The sequence below is a fragment of the Somniosus microcephalus genome, chromosome 23, assembly GCF_052327205.1.
Source record: "Somniosus microcephalus isolate GS21.2 chromosome 23, FLI_Smic_1.0, whole genome shotgun sequence".
NCBI lineage: Eukaryota > Metazoa > Chordata > Chondrichthyes > Squaliformes > Somniosidae > Somniosus > Somniosus microcephalus.
Window position 1 is genome coordinate 62,563,388 of NC_141009.1, and position 20,934 is coordinate 62,584,321.

A 20,934-nucleotide genomic window follows, 5' to 3' on the forward strand; every position below is an offset into this window, starting at 1 on the left:
TACGACGGCAGGGAGGTTCTCACCGCCATTTTAGACACAGGAGTGGGTCCCGGAGCACAAGGACTCCAGGTATTGGCACGTGATTGTAGATCAGGCCTTGCAAAGCCTCGGGCTCCCGTACCCAGCACACTAAAAAGAGAACGCCTCTCATGCCAGAGGCCCCGCAGACTTGAGCTGCTCTGCCAAACAGCCACATAGACATTTAGTACAACATATCAATCAATCAATCAATCATTTCATTCATTTAGTAATGGAAGATTTAACTTTTACACCACATTTTGTGTATTTAAGGTAGTATTGGACTACTGTCTGAATTTATGTTTATAAATTATTGGATAGAAGTGGGAGTGATGATCAACACTGAGTTGGCCTGTTTCAAATTTACCAATTTAAAACTTTGCCCCCTGATGCCCTTTTTGGAGGGAGAGGGTCCAGTAGTGGGCACCTATCGCTCTGCTGAGTCCCCAACCAATCATTATGAGGACCATGTCCCAGTCCCAGCAGGTCTGGCTCCCTCCTGGTGATGGAGATCGTGCTGGGAGCCCACCCTATATAGTAAATAACTGCCAACCCAGGAAACGGGAACAAGTGCACGGCGAGGTCGTGGTGGCAGACGGAAGTGCTGCTATGACCCCCTTCCAGTAGTAGGAAAGAAATACAGCTCATAATTTGAAAAAATACTAAAACTTTACAATTACCAACAATGATAAATCAGTGAAGATAAACTTTTTCATGGTGTGCTGACAGCAGAACAAACTTCTATTGTCCACTGAAGAAAAAGAACTGAGGTGAATCCAGAAGGTGGCCCAATCATCACAATGGGAAATGAACCCTTAATGGTTAACAAAAATCTATCAATCTTAGATTTAAAGTTAACAATTGACCTAGCACCAATTGCCGTTTGCGGAAGAAAGTTCCAAACTTCTACCACCCTTTGTGTGTAGAACTGTTTCCTAACTTCAGTCCTGAGCCATGAGTGGCAGTCTCTACCAGACATTCAATTTGATGATGTGGCTCTTGTTTTAAGTATGCAAGCTTTTCCTCTTTAGGTCACATATACCCAGCCATCCAAGGAAGGTTTATGGCTTGAAGTTTAAAATGGCAATTGGAAATTATTTATTTATTAATGCCATGATATTACTGTGCCAGATCTGGTATCCCAGAGAACCCCACATATCTACAGTATTTACTAAATCTAGGACTATTGCCTTGATTGTTTACAGTTCATGCAGCAATTTCTGAAGCCCGTTGCTCACTATTGATGGAGATTCATTTGAACACTCAATAGTTTCAGGTTCATAATATGTATGGAAATGTGTCGTGTTTCACCACACTTACCATGGATTCAAACCTTATTTTGCCCAGGAATGTGTCATATCCATTTGGATCAGTACATTTTTAAAACTTTAAAGGGGGATCGTCTTGTCAAAGGGTTTCACAGACTTTATGAAAAACCATCCCAATATTTCTTCTTGATGAAGTTGTGCACAGCATTATTGTGTTGTGTGTTCTTCATTTTGTACAAGCACCTTTCATACAGACTATTATTTCACTACTTGGGGATAATTTTGACTGTGCGATGGTCTCAAATGGGTGATAGCGAATCGGCAGCCCGTTTTACATCTCTCATGTTTATTTCCATGACTTTAATTGAAATAAAAATCGTGAGAGATGTAAAACGAGCTGCCGATTTATTATCACCCATTTTACACTATCACACAGTCAAAATTACCCTCCTTATGTTCAGGCCCCAGCTCCGACTGCCTACTCCTGCTGTGTGTGTCATCCTTTGACCAGCTCGCTGTCTAATGCCTCTTGGATGTCTGAGCTAGTGCTTAGGGAGAGAATGATGGCATGTACAATGAAATGTGGACAGCACTGGAAGAGGAGGGCCTGGTAGATCTGTTCCTCTTCTACCTCCTCTTGGTCTGGCACATTAGAGAACGAAAAGAAGAAGGGTCAGAATGGATTGTTGAGCAGAGTTCACATGTAACTTTCAGTAGAAAGATTGGCATGAGAGTTTCATGATCTAGTTTGCTGACATTGTGGGATACAAAAGAATGACAAGGAAGCTAAACAGAAAGTAATGACAGACCTACAGCTGGCACTTGTCCTTTGAATTCCCCATCTCTGCCTCATTCTGTTGGCTATTCCCTCATCCCCCACCCCGAGTTCAAAAGCTTCCTCCCCATATGGAGTGAGAGGCCAGAGTTTTCAGGGTCTACCATATATGGCCAATCTCTCTCTGGTATCAGAGATAGTCTTCTTCAAAAGTGATGATGCCAACTTGTCATGAAATACAGTCAAACCCAGGTGTCAGTAGACGGAACACAATGGGGTGATGACGTGCATAAAACAAACAATTACGTAGCATGTGGGGTTTATTGTGAGAGCAATGTTTGTAAGGTTTGTAATGTGGAAAATTGTCCAGATATGTCCAGTCCACAAAAAGCAGGATAAATCCAATCCGGCCAATTACCACCCCATCAGTCTACTCTCAATAATCAGCAAAGTGATGGAAGGTGTTGTCGACAGTGCTATCAAGTGGCACTCACTCACCAATAATCTGCTCACCGATGCTCAGTTTGGGTTCCGCCAGGACCACTCAGCTCCAGACCTCATTACAGCCTTGGTCCAAACATGGACAAAAGAGCTGAATTCCAGAGATGAGGTGAAAGTGACTGCCCTTGACATCAAGGCAGCATTTTACTGAGGGTGGCATCGAGGAGCCCTCGTAAAATTGAAGTCAATGGGAATCAGGGGGAAAACTCTCCACTGGCTGGATTTATACTTAGCACAAAGGAAGATGGTTGTGGTTGTTGGAGGCCAATCATCACAGCACAAGGATATCGCTGCAGAAGTTCCTCAGGGCAGTGTCCTAGGCTCACCCATCTTCAGCTGCTTTGTCAATGACCTTCCCTCCATCATAAGGTCAGACATGGGGATGTTTGCTGATGATTGCACAGTGTTCAGTTATATTCGCAACTCCTTAGATAATGAAGCAGTCTGTACCCGCATGCAGCAAGACCTGGATGACATTAAGGTTTGGGCTGATAAGTAGCATCCACGCCACACAAGTGCCAGATAAAGACCATCTCCAATACAAGATAGTCTAACCATCACCCCTTGACATTCAACGGCATTACCATGACTGAATTCCCCACCATCAACATCCTGCGGGTCACCATTGACCAGAAACTTAACTGGACCTGCCACATACATACTGTGGCTACAAGAGCAGATCAGAGGCTGGGTTAAAAACAGAAAATTCTGGAAATACTCAGCAGGTCAGGCAGCATCTGTGGAGAGAGAAACAGAGTTAATGTTTCAGGTCGATGACCCTTCGTCAGAGGTTGGGTATTCTGCGGCGAGTGTCTCACCTGACTCCCCAAAGCTTTTCCACCATCTACAAGGCACAAGTAAGGAGTGTGATGGAATACTCTCCACTTGCCTGGATGAGTGCAGCTTCAACAACACTCAAGAAGCTCGACACCATCCAGGACAAAGCAGCTTGCTTGATTGGCACCCTATCCACCACCTTAAACATTCACTCCCTCCACCACCGGCGCACCGTGGTTGTAGTGTGCACCATCTACAAGATGCACTGCAGCAACTCGCCAAGGCTTCTTCGACAGCACCTCCCAAACCCACGACCTTACCACCTAAAAGGACAAAGGCAGCAGGCGCATGGAAACACCATCACCCCCAAGTACCCCTCCAAGTCACACACTGTCCTGACTTGGAAATATAACACCGGTCCTTCATCGTCGCTGAGTCAAAATCTTGGAACTCCCTCCCTAACAGCACTGTGGCAGTACCTTCACCACACGGACTGCAGCGGTTCAAGAAGGCGGCTCACCATCGCAAGGGTAATTAGGGATGGGCAATAAATGTTGGCCTTGCCAGTGATGCCCACATCCCGTGAATGAATAAAAAAAAGGTTGTGGGAACATGCAGTTAAGTTGTGCCTATGAGTAGGGGATATGTTAAAAATACCTATATTACTTTATTATTTTGCACTACTAGTAATAAAAATGATGCGTATAAGCATTACTGTACTTTAACCAAACATGCTGTACAAAAGAAATAATTGCAGTTGGTAACTTCTTTTGTTCAACATGTGCAGTGATGTGTAAGTATATAATAGTACCTGCATGAGAATAACAATACTATATTTTGTTGCTTACAATTAATTGTGTAAATTTTGCCTCATTGCCTTCGACAGATCTGTGCCTCTTTACTAGTGCCGAGCTAGCATATGGCATGAAACAGAGTATTATTTAAGACCTTTGACTGCATATTTGTGCATACATGTTTCAAGAAAGTACAATATTATCAAAGATCATATAAGATTTAATGGGTCATCAATACAGCAAAGTACAGCAGTGCAGTATGTATTCTGTACTGCATTACGGAACCGCAAGGAAACTAAAAACATTTTAGAAGATTACCTTGCTGGGCCTCTTCCAGCCTTGGCTGCTGTTCCCAGCAGATTTGGCCGTGTGGTGAAGCCACAATTGCTCCCCTTTTAAACATACACATGCATTCAGTAGCAGGAAGGACCTCCCACCCCCCACCAGAGCTATTTAAAAAGATCATCAACTGCTTTCAGGTTAGGTGCGAGTTGATTTCTACTGGCTCTTGTTGAGTTTGTAGAAGTGTTTGGTGGTTTGTTACCTTATTTGAAGTTGCTGAAGACTCCAGGGAGGGCTGTGGTAGGTAACTTCAAGGCTTCTGCTCAGACCAGTTGCTCCCAGACATGGGTGCAGTCATTTGTATATCCCTTAGCCTTCAGCATGACAGGGAGAATGAGCAGAGGCAGCACAGAGGAGGACAAGCTGTTCGAAAAGCGAGGAGGAGGCGGGGAGAAGGGCTCTCAGCAGGGGGCCACATTCATCCAGGATCTTCAAGCAGCAATTTTCCTACCTCAACCCCAGCGAGTAACAGTGTATGCAATGTCTCCGCTTCACTAAGTATGTGCTTACTGAAATCTGCCACCTGTTGCAGGCAGAACTGTAGCCTCAAATTTGCAGAACTAATGCAGAGGAAGAGTTCATGGAATGCATTCAAGATAGTTTTCTAGATCAGTACGTCAAGGAACCTACTAGGGAATTGGTTCTTTTAGATCTAGTACTGTGCAATGAGACAGGGTTAATTAAAAACCTTGTAGTAAAGGCAACGCTGGGGAGCAGTGATGATATGAGAATTTTATGTTAAGTTTCAGAGTGATTTAGTTAAGTCTGAAACTAGGGTCCTAAACCTGATCAAAGCAAACTACGTAGGTATGAAAGGCGAGTTGGCTAAGGTAGGTTGGGAAACTAGATTAAAAGATATGACAGTAGAAAAGCAATGGCAAACATTTGAAGAAACAATTCATAATTCGCAACGAATATACATTCCCTTAAGGAATAAAAACACCACGGAAAGAATGGTCCAACCGTGGCTCATAACAGAAATTAAAGATAGCATTAGATTAAAGGAAGAGGCTTATAATGTTGCCAAAAAGAGTAGTAAGCCTGAGGATTGGGAGGATTTTAGAATTCAGCAAAGGAGGACCAAGAAATTGATAAAGAAAGGGAAAATAGAATATGAGAGTGGACTAGCGAGAGACATAAAAACAGACTAAAAGCTTCTATAGATATGTAAATAGGAAAAGATTAGTGAAAGTAAACATGGGTCCCTTACAGGCTGAGACAGGAGAAATTATAATGGGGAATAAGGAAATGCCAGCGAAATTAAACAAATACTTGGTTCTGTCTTCACGGAAGAAGACGCAAAAAACCTCCTGAAAATAGTGGGGGACCAAGGGTCCCGCGAGAATGAGGAACTGAAAGAAATTAGTATTAGTAAAAAAAAAGTATTGGAGAAATTAATGGGACTGAAAACCGATAAATCCCCTGAACCTGATGGCCTACATCCTAGGGTTTTAAAAGAAGTGGCTATAGAGATAGTGGATGCATTGGTTGTCATCTTCCAAAACTCCATAGATTCTAGAATAGTTCCCGTGGATTGAAAGGTAGCAAATGTAACCCTATTATTTAAGAAAGGAGGGAGAGAGAAAACGGGGAACTACAGACCAGTTAGCCTGACATCAGTAGTAGGGAAAATGCTAGAATCTATTATTAAGGACATGGTAACAGGGCACTTAGAAAATAATAATAGGATTGGGGAGAGTCAACACAGATTCATGAAAGGGAAATCGTGTTTGATGAATCTGTTAGCGTTTTTTGAGGTTGTAACTAGCAGAATACATAAGGGGGAATTTCAGTGGATGTGGTGTATTTGGATTTTCAGAAGACATTCGATAAGGTGCCACACAAGAGGTTATTAAACAAAATTAGGGCTCATGGGATTGGGGGTAATATACTAGCATGGATTGAGGATTGGTTAATGGACAGAAAATAGAGAGTAGGAATAAATGGGTCATTTTCGGGTTGGCAGGCTATAACTAGTGGGGTACCGCAAGGATCAGTGCTTGGGCCTCAGCTATTCACAATCTACATCAATGATTTGGATGAGGGGACCAAATGTAATATATCCAAGTTTGCTGATGATACAAAGCTGGGTGGGAATGTAAGTTGTGAGGAGGATGCAAAGAGGCTGCAAGGGGATATAGACAGGCTAAGTGAGTTGGAAGAACATGGCAAATGGAATATAATGTGGAGAAATGTGAAGTTATCCACTTTGGTAGGAAAAATAGAAAAGCAGAGTATTTTTAAATGGTGAGAGATTGGGAAATATTGGTGTTCAGAGGGACCTGGGTGTCCTTGTACACGAATCACTGAAAGTTAACATGCAGGTACAGCAAGCAATTAGGAAAGCAAATGGTATGTTGGTTTTTATTACAACAGGATTTGAGTATAAGAGTAAAGACGTCTTACTACAATTATATAGGGCCCTGGTGAGACCACACCTGGAGTATTGTGTACAGTTTTGGTCTCCTTACCTAAGGAAGGATATACTTGCCATAGAGGGAGTGCAGCGAAGGTTCACCAGACTGGTTCCTGGGATGGGGGGATTGTCCTATGAGGAGAGATTGAGTAGACTAGGCCTATATTCTCTGGAGTTTAGAAGAATGAGAGGTGATCTAATTGAAACATACAAAATTCTTACAGGGCTTGACAGGGTAGATGCAGGGAGGATGTTTCCCCTGGCTGGAGAGTCTCGAACCAGGGGCCACAGTCTCAGAATAAGGGGTCGGCCATTTAGGACTGAGATGAGAAGAAATTTATTCATTCAGAGGGTGGCGAATCTTTGGAATTCGCTACCCCAGAAGGCTGTGGAGGCTCAGTCATCATTGAGTATATTCAAGACCGGGATCGATAGATTTTTGGATATTAAGGGAATCAAGGGATATGGGGATAGTGCAGGAAAGTTTAGTTGAGGGAGAAGATCAACCAGGATCTTATTGAATGGTGGAGCAGACTCAAGTGGCTGAATAACCTACTCCTGCTCCTGTTTCTCATGTTCTTATGTTCATAGCAGGGCAAGGATGGCAGTGGCTGTGAAGGCGAGCATGGCCATGAATGTTTATGCGTCGGGCTCTTTGCAGGCTGGAGCAGGCGCTATTTCCAACGTCACTGAGGCTCTGTATGCAAAGAGGGGTGTATACATTTCCTTCTCTCTTGCCAGAGAGAAGCAGGCGGAGCGAGCACGTGGCTTCGGCAGGATAGCAGGCTTCCCCACAGTGCAGGGTGTCGTTGACTACACACACGTCACTTTGTGGGCGCCGCATGTGAATTTGGAGATGTACTACAACCGGAAGGGATTCCACTCCCTCAGTATCCAGCTGGTGTGTGACCATACTCAGCGCATCACTTAGGTCAATACTCAGTATCCTGGCAGCCAGTCATGATGCCTTCATTCTGCGACAGTCTGCTGTACCATCTGCATTTGAGTCATCAGGACAAACCAGAGAGTGGCTACTGGGTGAGAAGGGCTAGCCACTGACCACCTGACTCATGACTCTGGTGCGCAACCCAAACACACATGGGCAGCATGCATATAACAAAAGCCATGCTGCCACACGTAATGTGATCAAGCAGACCATTGGGGTGCTTAAACCACACTTCTGCTATCTGTACTACTCGGGAGGAGCCCTGCAGTACTCGCCAGAGCGTGTCTCAAAATTCGTCATGCTGCACAACCTCATCATCATGAGGGCAGTCTCCTTGCCACCAGGTATACGGCGAAGAGCTGAGGAGGAAGAGGAAGGGTGGAGGCAACCAATCCTTTCTGGCTGGGCTGCCTGATCGACTCATCCTGCTGCGGTACCAGTGAACGTAACCCCAATTCCCCATTCACCAACACTCCCACACCGTACCTTCCCTCTGTTACTGACCATCAAAGCGTCCTCTGCCACAATGCTACAATAAAAGCCACCACAAACCAAACTTTCCAAAACAAATTTACAAATCAAACCATTCAATATTACATACCAAAGTCAACTAATCACCCTTGTACATTCCCTTAGTGCATGTCTTCCGTGTGCCTTTACCTATCCTAGTGCTCCTACACAATGCTATCCCAGTGGCTGCAGCATAGCTGGTGGAAGGCTGCTGACTTTCAGTGGGCGAGACTGCAGATGGCCTTGGGAGGACAACCTCGAGCAGCTCTGGGCCTAGAAGACCTGGCTTCGAACTGCACCATCTTTGCATAGCAGCAGCAGGCTGGCTGATAGGCTAAAGCAAGGGCACTGGTGGGAGGATGAATGCTGTCATTCTGAGAGAGATGTAAGAAGTCACACAACACCAGGTTATAGTCCAACAGTTTTATTTGAAATCACAAGCTTTCAGAGCGCTGCTCCTTCATCAGGTGAAGTGTCCACCCCAGTCCAACACCGGCATCTCCACACCATTCTGAGAGAGAGCAGCAGATTCGTGCTCCACGGAGCCACTGCCACTCCCCCGGGGGCGGCTCCTCAGCAATCTTAGTAATCATTGGAGGACACATTGCTGCACTGCTGTGACACCTTGCAAGCCCCTTTCAACACTGGTAATCGCAGCCACAATGACAGCAAGCTGAGCTTGCATGAAAGAACTCTGAGCTTCCACTGCAGCACCCAGACTTTGGGTGGCTTCTGCTTGTGCTGCAATGGAAGCTGAGAATCAGACGCTGCACCGTGGAATTAGTAGAGTTGGCCATCATTTCCATGCTAGAAAGGATGGGCTCCAAGCTCTACGCAAAGCCCTGTGCTAAGTTGGTGCCAGACTCCGCCATGCTTCTTGACATTGCACGCAGGCTTCCTAGCAGGCCTGCCAGTGCACCAAACATTTCAATTGTGCATGCTTATACAATCTGCAGCTGGTAAATCAGAAGAGATTGTGGGATGAGGGGGAAGTGGGATGGGAGAAAGAGGATTAGGTATGGGGACACCATCATATTCAATGGTTTCAGCCGTGCCGCTGGCCCTAAGCTTGGTGATGGCCACAAGCTCAGCGATGGCTACAAGCTCAGCGATGGCTCCTGCAATAATCTTCAGCACCGTCTCCTCCAGGGGCGTTAGGTCATACAGGCGAGCTTGTTTCCCTGCGGGTAGCCCCTGCTGCCTCCGGTTATGAGCTTCCTTTCCCTGCAAGAGAGGGAAGTCTATCAGCAATGTGTTTGGGTGATGTGCCTGTCATGGTTGAATAGGTGGGTGTGAGGTTTGCAGCAGTGTTATGTGTGTGAGGGTGAGGTGAAGCTATGAATGTAAGGTATCAGTTGTGATTGATAGAGATTGTTGGCAGGTGAGTGAAGGGGGGTGTGGTGCATTGAGTAGTGTCTGAGCCTAGTGATTCAGTTGTAACGATATGGCATTTGAAGATGAATTCACTGACCTTGACCACTCGTGTGATGTCATTAAACTTCTTAAGGCACTGCATCCAGGTCCTCGGCGCTACACTGCTGGCGTTGACCACGACAGCTATCTGCTGCCATTGCGTTTCCAAGACTGTCACTGACCTCATCTTCTCTGGAGATCTTCCCTCCATGGCTGTCAACCTCATAGTCCCCCAACCCCACACAGCCCGCTTCTACCTCCTTCCCAAGATCCATAAACAGTGCTGCCCTGGTAGACCCATCGTTTCAGCCTGTTCTTGCCCCACAGAACTGATTTCTTTTCCGATCTCAATTCTATTTTTTTCCCCCTTGTCCAGTCTCTTCCCACCTCCATTTGCAACTCTTCCGATGCCCTCCGCCACTTTAACAGTTTCCAGTTTCCAGGCCCCAACCGTCTCCTTTTCACTATGGACGTCCAATCCCTCTACACCTCCCCCACCAGGATGGCCTGAAGGCGCGCCGCTTCTTCCTTGAACAGAGGCCCAACCAGTCCCCATCCACCACCACCCTCCTCCGCCTGGCTGAACTTGTTCTCACATTGAACAACTTCTTCTTTTATTCCACTCACTTCCACCAAATTAAAGGTGTTGCTATAGGAACCCGCATGGGTCCTAGCTATGCCTGCCTTTTCGTGGGATATGTGGAACACTCTTTGTTCCAGCCCTACTCGGGTCCCCTCCCTCACCTCTTTTTCCGGTACATTGATGACTGTATCAATGCTGTTTCCTGCTCTCGCCCTGAACTAGAAAATTTCATTCACTTCGCTTCCAATTTCCACCTTTCCCTCACCTTCACATGGTCCATCTCCGACTCTTCCCTTTCCTTCCTCGACTTCTCTGTCTCCATATTTGGGGATAGGCTATTAACAAATATCTATATATATAAAAGGATACTTCTGTGTCATTCCGTCTGTCTGTCTGTCTTTCTGTCTGTCTGTCTTGAATTAACTCGAAAGTTATAGAGCGTACCTACACGTGTGTTACGTCGAAAGAAAGCTGACGATTCCAGAACTGTCCTAAGCGTATTTACGTTTCGGCCGGACAAAAATTGCGCCCGCGGTATCCAAAAAACGTTCAACATTCCGCTCATTATCCGCTGATTAGCATCGAGTGACGTCGAGGTCGACCAATCGTACGGCGGGTTCCTGGCACGTGCGGCCGGGCCCTCCTACGGTCGAGTGACGGGAGGATTGACCAATCCTACGCTTCGATGACCTGACGGTCCACCAATCGGTGCCTGTGTGGGCGGGCCTTATCGTTCTGAACCGAGGTGAGTCGCCGCCATCTTGATTCCAAACTTTTCCTTTCTTTTTCCCGCTTTCTGCGTCTTTAAAAAAAAAAGTTCCTTTTAAAACAGAAATTCTTTTAAAAAAAAGTTAATTACTTTCAGAAATTGTTTTTAAAAAAAGTTAATTACTTTCTAAATCTTTTATCTAATCTCATTATTTTTCCTACCTTTCCCCGTTTTTGCAGGTAGGCTTCTAAGCCTGGGAGTCTGTTGCCAGTCATGCTGGACCCTAGGCAATTGTTTTGTGGCAAGCTACTCCCACCCCTCACCCCCCCCCCACCTTCGGTCTCCCCCATCACGTGATGGTTGACCAATCCTATGGCGTGTGTGGGCGGGGCCTGATGCTTAATAAGACAGAATAAATAAAAGTTACTTTAGTCTTCGCGAGCACTGGAGTGACTGCAGCAACTATTGCAACGTAAGTGAAGAGATAGAGAATAAATAATTCAGTTTTTATATCTTCTAACTTTATAGTTTTCAAAAGGCGAAAGTTTTTTAAGGAAAGAAGATATAAAGTTAGAAGATATACAAAAGGCGAAAGTTTTTCACGAAAGAAGATATAAAGTTAGAAGATATACAAAAGCCGAAAGTTTTTAAGGAAAGAACATATAAAGTTAGAAGATTTCCGATTTTGTACCTTGCAGCTACTTTTTTTTAAAAGTAAACAAATTTTGCAGTTTTTAATTAAGAATTTTTTTTTTCCGTGCTTCCAACCGACATGAGAAAATGGCCGCCGGCTTCTTCATGCACCTTCAAGGCTGGCCGCACCCGCCCTGAAGGCTGGCAGACAGCTTTTTTTTCTTTCTGCCCCCGCCCCCTATCCCCTCTCCCCCCCCCCCCCCCCTCTCAAGGGTTAACCCGGCAAACCGGCTCTGGAGATCGGGAGGGGAGGAGGGTTACCCTGGCAACTGGGCCCGGCCATCTTTCATCCTGGCAGCAGTTCAATGCAGCGACACCACAGCGCCATATTTCATCCTGGCGGCACGACAATTTCCTCGTGACACCATCTTTGATCATGGCGGAACTTCACTGTGGGCCCGAACAGTGCCATCTTTAGTCTGGGCTGCCCGGTTTCTTCCTCCTTCCCTCTCTCCTTCCAAACCCCCCCCCTCCCTCCCCCCCCTCTCTCTCTGCCCCCCCTCTTCCCTGCCCCCCTCTCCCTCCCTCCCCTCTCCCTCCCCCCTCTCTCGCCCCCTTCCCCCCTCCCCCTCCCCGCCCCCTCCTCCCCCCTCCCTCCTCCCCCCTTCCTCCCCCCTCCCTCCCTCCCTCCCCCCCTCCTTCCCCCCCCTTCCTCCCCCCCTCTCCCTCCCCCCCCCTCCCTCCCCCTCCGACAACAACATGCCCTCGAAAAAGCCTCGGCACCGCCGGGCACTCCAGCTAGTTTACTATAAGCCCACTGACTCCCACAGCTACCTGGACTACACTTCCTCCCACCCCGCTTCCTGTAAGGACTCTATTCCTTTCTCCTAGTTTCTCCGTCTCCACTGTATCTGTTCTGATGATGCCACCTTCCATACTAGTGCTTCCGATATGTCTTCCTTTTTCTTCAACCGAGGATTCCCCTCTACCGTGGTTGACACGGCCCTTGACCGTGTCCCTTCTATTTCCCGCACTTCTGCTCTCAGCCCTTCCTCTCCCTCCCAGAACCACGATAGGGTTCCCCTTGTCCTCACCTTTCACCCCACCAGCCTCCACATTCAATGGATCATCCTCTACCATTTCCGCCATCTCCAGCGTGATCTCACCACCAAACACATCTTCCCCTCCCTCCCCTTTCAGCATGCTGAAGGGACCGCTCCCTCCGCGACACCCTGGTCCACTCCTCTATCACCCCCAACACCCCTTCCCGTTCTCACAGCACCTTCCCGTGAAAGCGCAGGAGATGCAACATCTGCCCTTTTACCTCCTCCCTTCCCACTGTCCAGGGTCCCAAACACTCCTTCCAGGTGAAACAGTGATTTACTTGTACTTCTTGCAATTTAGGATATTGTATTCGCTGCTCACGATGCGGTCTCCTCTTGGGGAGACCAAACGCAGATTAGGTGACAGCTTTGCGGAACACCTCCGTTCAGTCCGTAAGGGTGACCCCGAGCTTCTGGTCGCCGGTCACTTTAATTCTCCGCTCCACGTAAGCTCGAGGAACAGCACCTCCTCTTCCGATTAGGCACTTTACAGCCTTCTGGAATCAACATCGAGTTCAACAATTTCAGACCATAACCTCGGCCCCAATTCTTTTTTTTACTTTTTCTCTCACATGTTGATGATTCTGCCATTGCCATTTACACCTCATCTAGAGTCATCTTTTGTTTTTTAACTTGTCCCATTACATCTCCTTTTGCCTTGCACCATCATCCCTTTTGTCTTTTAATCTCTCCTGCCTTCCATCCTATCACAGATCTACCTTTTTGTTCTGTCCTCCCCTCCTCCCTTTCCCTGCCCCGACACTTGCTTAAAAATCTGTTATGTCTCTAACTTTTTCCAGTTCTGACGAAGAGTCATCGACCTGAACCGTTAACTCTGTTTTTCTCTCTTCACGGATGCTGCCTGACCTGCTGAGTGTTTCCAGCATTTTCTGTTGTTACTGCCTTTTCACAGTTTGTCTGGAGGGCCTCCTGGTCGCCTGTGGATAGAGGACCTCACTCCTCCTGTCCACTTCCTGCAGCATGGCCTCCAGTGCTGCATCTGAGAACCTTGGAACCCGCTCTCTGTCCTGTTGTGCCATTAGTGTTCTTCTAAACTAAACTAAAACTAATGACGAAAAGCATTGGAGAGCATAATAAACAAAAATAGAGGCATTTCCAGCTGAACTAACTAATGCACAGTTTGTTGTACAGTAGGTTCTACATAGCATTATTGTATTCATGTCTCACCTTCATCTGATCCACAATATTTTTTGTTTCTATTTAAGTACAGTTTTCTTCTTGCTCCGAATGTCTTCCCCAGCCACTCCCAGCATCTGCTCCAGCCAGAATACACCTCCCCTTTAAACTGGCTTAAGTAGTGCAGGTTACCTTTAAGTGGTGCTAGCCTCGCATGATCTTGGGCCCTCAGCTGAGGCAAGCAGCTACTCAACAGTGCGTTCAGCGCTGGACTGCACACTACTATCATTTAAATTAGTAGGCAGCACAAAGTTTGCGTGCTGCTTGCATCAGAAGGAACAGGCGCGGGTTAATCGCACATCGCGATCCCCGCACCCATTTTCGGGCCTTGTCCAATTTCTAGACCAATATCTTCAAATTCTGTTATACATTTTTAAAATTTGAAATGCCACATATCTGGTTTTAACTTTCCCTTTTACCTTTCTTTTAATAACAGTATTGATTGATGATCCTCTTTTATCCAATTTTGATCTAGCTTGGTCAGAATCTGAGAATGTTACAGCTCTCATATCACCTACAGCTGCTCCATTGGAAATAATCATCAAAGAAGGTCCTACTACAACTTTGGCTTCCAGTTTGACTTCAGATTTGAATTCTGTACCAACTGCAGCTTCAATTCCATCTCTAGCTCCTTCTGGGTCTTTATCTCCAAGTACTACTACTAAGGCAGTGATCATAATCGATAAGAAGGTGAGTGGTTCAGATCACAAAACACATTTCAAAGCATCATTGAAATGTCAAAGCTCAGGCATATGTGTAACCACCTTACTTCGGTGTACATAAAATGCACTGTCCAATTAGTGGGGTTGGTCTTGAGTGCCTTCGCCTGACAATGGGGCAGAACTGCCTCAAAATGGGGTCAGTAGCATTACCACCCGGATAATATCGGCGATATGGCCGTCTCCATTTTAAAAGGGGCCTACAGCCAGGTGTCCAAAATGCCTGCCTATTTCAGGCGAAAGACCCCTTTTAATATGGAAATCAGGGTCCTATGACTTAATTGGACCCAATTGCCATTTTAGTTAGGAACTGGTTGGAGCCTGTGCAGTGCAGACTCTGAGAGTTCCATGGGTGATGGCCCACTAAAGGTAAGTGGTCAATTATTTTTGTGGACCTGGAGGAGCAGAAGTGCACCTCCAGGGCCCACAAAAATAATCTGGGCTGCGGTCGCCCCACCCTATGCATGATTATGTTTCTGTGGTTAAGTACCACTTAAGCATTAACTGATTGCAAACTTCATACAGGCCATGGGGTTGATATGAAGATCTCTGACACCTACATAAGTTCCATGTGCCACCCTACATGTGCCATCTAGTGGAAAGTGTGTACCTTGTTCAAATTTGGCCTCTTATCCACAGGAAAAGCAATCAGGCTATTACCCCTTGCCAACGTAGCTATTGTCACTTCCCTGATACATGCGTGCACTGCAGATTGCCTTTTGTGGCAGATGTTTCCTGAGGTTGCTTGGAAGGATGGAGTGATAAAACTTCATGGTTTGATAATCTTCTTCTATGGGAAGAGTCATCCCTAATCCAGATTTTGTATGTAATACCCACTGGAAATGTTATGTACGCTAAGTATGGTTATCAATCTTTAACTTAGACACTGTATTATCATTGTTATAAATCCCTGGGTTAAAGTTGCCCATGTGAAGGTACGGCAAGAACTTTTAAGGACACAATGTGACTAAGAGCATACTTTCCATAATTCTGCACCAGTATCAACTGTTGCAGACAGTGAGGCTGCGCAGTCTCCAGGCAGAAACCCCAGGAGGAAGGGGTACATAGATACATAGAGATAGGAACAGGAGTAGGCCATTCGGCCCTTCGAGCCTGCTCCGCCATTCAATGAGATCATGGCTGATCTTCGTCTGAGATCATAGCTGATCTTACCAGTTCAGTACCCCGTCCCCGCCTTTTCTCCGTAACCCTTAATCCCCTTAGCCTTCAGAAATATATCCAATTCTCTCTTGAAAATATTTATTGAATTAGCCTTCACAGCCCTCTGTGGCAGGGAATTCCACAGGCTCACCACTCTTTGAGTGAAGAAATTCTTCCTCATCTCTGTTTTAAATGATTTGCCCGCTATTTTTAGACTGTGGCCCCTGGTTCTGTGCTCCCCGGCCATTGGAAACATTCTCTCTGAATTCAGCCTGTCCAGGCCTGCCATAATTTTATATGTTTCGATGAGATCCCCTCTCAATCTTCTAAACTCCAGTGAGTACAAGCCCAAACTATTTAATCTCTCTTCGTAGGTCATTCCCGCCATTCCAGGTATCAGCCTGGTGAATCGCCGTTGCACTCTTTCCATGGCAAGAACATCCTTCCGCAGATGGGGCGACCAAAACTGTACACAATACTCCAGATGCGGTCTCACCAGCACCTTGTACAGCTGTAGTAAGGTATCCCTATTCCTATACTCGAACCCCCTTGATATGAAGGCCAACATACCATTTGCCTTCTTAATCGCCTGTTGCACCTGCATGCTCTCCTTCAGTGACTGGTGCACAAGAACACCCAGGTCCCTCTGCACTTCCCCATCTCCCAATCTATTGCCATTTAGATAATAATCTACCCTCCTGTTTTTACCCCCAAAGTGGATAACCTCGCATTTATCCACATTATAGTGCATCTGCCACGTATCCGCCCATTCCCCCAACCTGTCCAAATCACACTGTAGCCTCCTGACATCCTCATCAGAGCCCACCCCTCCTCCTAGTTTAGTGTCGTCAGCGAATTTGGAAATATTGCATCCAATTCCCTGATCCAGATCATTTATATATATTGTGAACAGCTGGGGTCCCAGGACAGATCCTTGCGGCACCCCGCTGGTCACTGCCTGCCACTCCGAAAACGAGCCGTTTATTCCAACTCTCTGTTTTCTATCCGCCAGCCAGTTCTCTATCCACGTTAATACTTTGCCCCCAATCCCATGAGCCTTAATTTTGCATGATAATCTTTTGTGTGGAACCTTATCGAAGGCTTTCTGGAAGTCAAGGTACACCACATCCACTGGCTCTCCCCCATCTATTCTACCAGTTACCTCCTCAAAAAATTCCAGCAGATTAGTCAAACACGATTTACCCTTTGTAAATCCATGTTGACTCTGTCCGATCCTTTCCCCATTTGTCAAGTGCTCCGCTATTTTATCCTTAATAATGGACTCTAGCATTTTACCCACAACCGATGTAAGGCTTACTGGTCTATAATTCCCTGCTTTCTCTCTACCCCCCTTTTTAAATATTGGGGTAACATTAGCTACCCTCCAATCCACGGGTACTGTTCCCGAGTCAATGGAGTTCCGGAAGATGATCCTTAGAGCATCTGCTATCTCCAGGGCCACCTCCTTAAGTACCCTAGGATGTAGTTTATCAGGCCCTGGGGATTTGTCGGCCTTCAGTCCCCTCAACTTACCCAACACCATATCCCTAGAGATACTAATTTCTGTCAGCTCCTCCCTCTCATTAGTCCCTATGTTTGCCGATATTCCTGGGAGGTTATTTGTGTCCTCCTTTGTGAATACAGAACCAAAGTATGAGTTTAATTGGTCTGCCATTTCCTTATTCTCCATTATATATTCTCCCGAATCGGACTGCAAGGGACCGACTTGGGATTTTACCAGTCTTTTCCTCCTGATATACCGATAAAAGCTTTTGCAGTCTGTCTTTATGTTTGCTGCAAGTTTACTTTCGTATTCTATTTTCCCCTTCCTGATTAATCCCTTTGTCCTCTTTTGCTGTATCCTGTACTGCCCCCAATCTTCCGGTCTGGTGCTTTTTTTTGCCAGTTGATATGCCCTTTTTTTGATTTTATGCTGTCCCTAATTTCCCTCGTTATCCACGGTTGAGTCACCTTTTTAGGTTTATTTTTATGCCAAACCGGTATAAACATGTTCTGGAATTCTTCCATTCTATCTTTGAATGCTTGCCATTGTCTATCCACTGTCAATCCCCCCAGAAACACCACCCAATCAATCTTACCCAATTCCCGTCTCATACCCTCGTAATTCCCTTTATTTAAGTTCTGGACCTTAGTCTCTGATTCAATTTCCTCACTCTCCATCTCGACTGAGAGCTCGATCATATTATGATCGCTCTGACCCAAGGGGCCTCGTACAAGAAGATTGCTGATAAGTCCCTTCTCATTGCACAATACCCAGTCTAAAATGGCCTGATCTCGAGTCGGCTCCTCGACATATTGGTCCAGATAACCGTCCCGAAAACATTCCAGGAATTCCTCCTCCTCAGAATTTTTACTAATTTGGGTAGTCCAATCAATATGTAAATTAAAGTCACCCATGATGACAGCTGTGCTCTTATCGCACGCTTCTCTAATTTCCCTTTTTATGCCTTCCCTCACCTCCATATTACTATTTGGAGGCCTATATATCACACCCACTAACGTTTTCCTCCCCTTGCTATTTCTCATTTCTACCCATACAGATTCCGTTTCATCCGAGTTAATATCCTTCCTTTCCATTGCATTAATCCCCTCCTTTACCAGCAATGCTACCCCACCTCCCCTACCTTTTTGCCGATCCTTCCTAAATATTGTATATCCCTGGATGTTAAGTTCCCAGCCTTGCCCACCCTGCAGCCACGTTTCTGTAATCCCAATCAAATCATACTTGTTTACCTCTATTTCCACAACTAATTCATCCACCTTGTTCCTAATGCTTCTAGCATTAAGATACAAAGCCTTCAGGCTTGCTTTTTTCACACTCTCATTATGAATTAGTTTGGCCCTTTGTGTTTCTCTCCTTTGCTTATTGCTTCTCACCTTTCTACCATCTATTTCTGACTTCATATGACTTCCCTCTTTTCCACTACCTAGGTTCCCATCCCCCTGCCAAATTAGTTTAAATCCTCCCGAACCGCCCTAGAAAATATTACCCCGAGGACATCGGCTCCCTCACAGTTCAGGTGTAGACCGTCCCCTTGGTACAGGTCACTCCTCCCCAAGAACTGGTTCCAATGCCTCAGGAATTTAAATCCCTCTCCCTTGCACCACTGCTCAAGCCACGTATTTAGCTTATCTATCTTACTCTCTCTAAACTTATTAGCTCGTGGCACTGGTAGCAATCCAGAGATTACTACCTTTGAGGTCCTACTTTTCAATTTAGCTCCTAACTCCCTAAATTCAGCTTGTAGGACCTCCTCCCTCTTTTTACCTACATCGTTGGTACCTACATGTACCACGACAACTGGCTGATCCCCCTCCCCCTTCAGAATGCTCTGCACCCGCTCCGAGACATCCTTGACCCTTGCACCAGGGAGGCAACATACCATCTTGGAGTCTCGGTCTCGGCCACAGAAACTCCTATCTATCCCCCTTACAATTGAATCCCCTATCACTATAGCCCTATCCCTCTTTTTTCCGCCCTTCTGTGCAGCAGAGCCAGTCATGGTGCCCTGAACCTGGCTGCTGGTGCCTTCCCCTGATAAGTCATCTCCCCCAACAGTACCCAAAATGGTAAACCTGTTTTGGAGGGAGATGACCGCAGGCGACTCCTGCACTACCTTCCTGCCTTTACCCTGCCTTTTGGTCACCCATTTACTGTCTGAGCTAGCCTTTACCTGCGGTGTGACCAACTCACTGAATGTGCTATCCACAAGATCCTCAGCATCGCGTATGCTCCAGAGTGAGTCCATTCGCAGCTCCAGCGCCGCCATGCGGTCCGCTAGGAGCTGCAGCTGGACACACTTCCTGCACACATAGTTGTCAGGGACAGTGTCCCTGATTTCCCACATGGCACAGGAGGAGCATGGCACGGGTCCGAGCTGCCCTTCCATGACTTAACCCTTGCAATACCCTTTTATTTACTACGATTTAGCTTAATTATTGAATTCTACTTAGAATAAGTTTGTGAAAGTACTCACCAACCAGTCACCTACCTGTTTTCTGGTGTTGTATTTTCACTGCCGCCTCCTGTCCTGGAACCTTTTCCACCTAGGTTAGGCTCCTGAAATAAAATAAATTGAACCTACCTTTTCAACTTCCCCTAACCCCTAAAAGGTTAGAGGAGGTGGAAGGGTGGGAGACACTACACTGTAGTGTTTCGGGTTTAGCAACAGCTCCACCTATATAAGAGTTACTGGCCTCCTGCTCTCCTGATTGCACCAGCTGTGAAAGAAAAAGCCCGCGAAAGGTGAGCTTTTAAACTCTCCCGCCTCGGGCTGCTTCCGCGCAGGTCCGCTGCTCCTCCGGTCTCGGGGCTGTGGGCCTCGGTGCCTCTGACTGCTCCCTCTCAAGCCTTTAAGCTCTCCCGCCTCGGGCTGCTTCCGCGCAGGTCCGCTGCTCCTCCGGTCTCGGGGCTGTGGGCCTCGGTGCCTCTGACTGCTCCCTCTCAAGCCTTTAAGCTCTCCCGCCTCGGGCTGCTTCCGCGCAGGTCCGCTGCTCCTCCGGTCTCGGGGCTGTGGGCCTCGGTGCCTCTGACTGCTCCCTCTCAAGCCTTTAAGCTCTCCCGCCTCGGGCTGCTTCCGCGCAGGTCCGCTGCTCCTCCGGTCTCGGGGCTGTGGGCCTCGGTGCCTCTGACTGCTCCCTGTCAAGCCTTTAAGCTCTCCCGCCTCGGGCTGCTTCCGCGCAGGTCCGCTGCTCCTCCGGTCTCGGGGCTGTGGGCCTCGGTGCCTCTGACTGCTCCCTCTCAAGCCTTTAAGCTCTCCCGCCTCGGGCTGCTTCCGCGCAGGTCCGCTGCTCCTCCGGTCTCGGGGCTGTGGGCCTCGGTGCCTCTGACTGCTCCCTCTCAAGCCTTTAAGCTCTCCCGCCTCGGGCTGCTTCCGCGCAGGTCCGCTGCTCCTCCGGTCTCGGGGCTGTGGGCCTCGGTGCCTCTGACTGCTCCCTCTCAAGCCTTTAAGCTCTCCCGCCTCGGGCTGCTTCCGCGCAGGTCCGCTGCTCCTCCGGTCTCGGGGCTGTGGGCCTCGGTGCCTCTGACTGCTCCCTCTCAAGCCTTT

General features: G+C 47.0%; 1 protein-coding gene across 3 annotated transcripts in view; it reads left to right on the forward strand.

Annotated features, from left to right (window-relative positions):
* The window catches only part of LOC147101903 (uncharacterized), a 136,273-nt gene that overhangs the window by 11,393 nt on the left and 103,946 nt on the right, over positions 1-20,934 (forward strand). For all 3 annotated transcript variants that reach the window (XM_085965994.1, XM_085965996.1, XM_085965995.1), the window contains exon 2: positions 14,461-14,675. In XM_085965994.1, the coding sequence (XP_085822120.1) occupies positions 14,461-14,675 (215 nt within the window). The remainder of the gene's footprint in view (positions 1-14,460; positions 14,676-20,934) is intronic.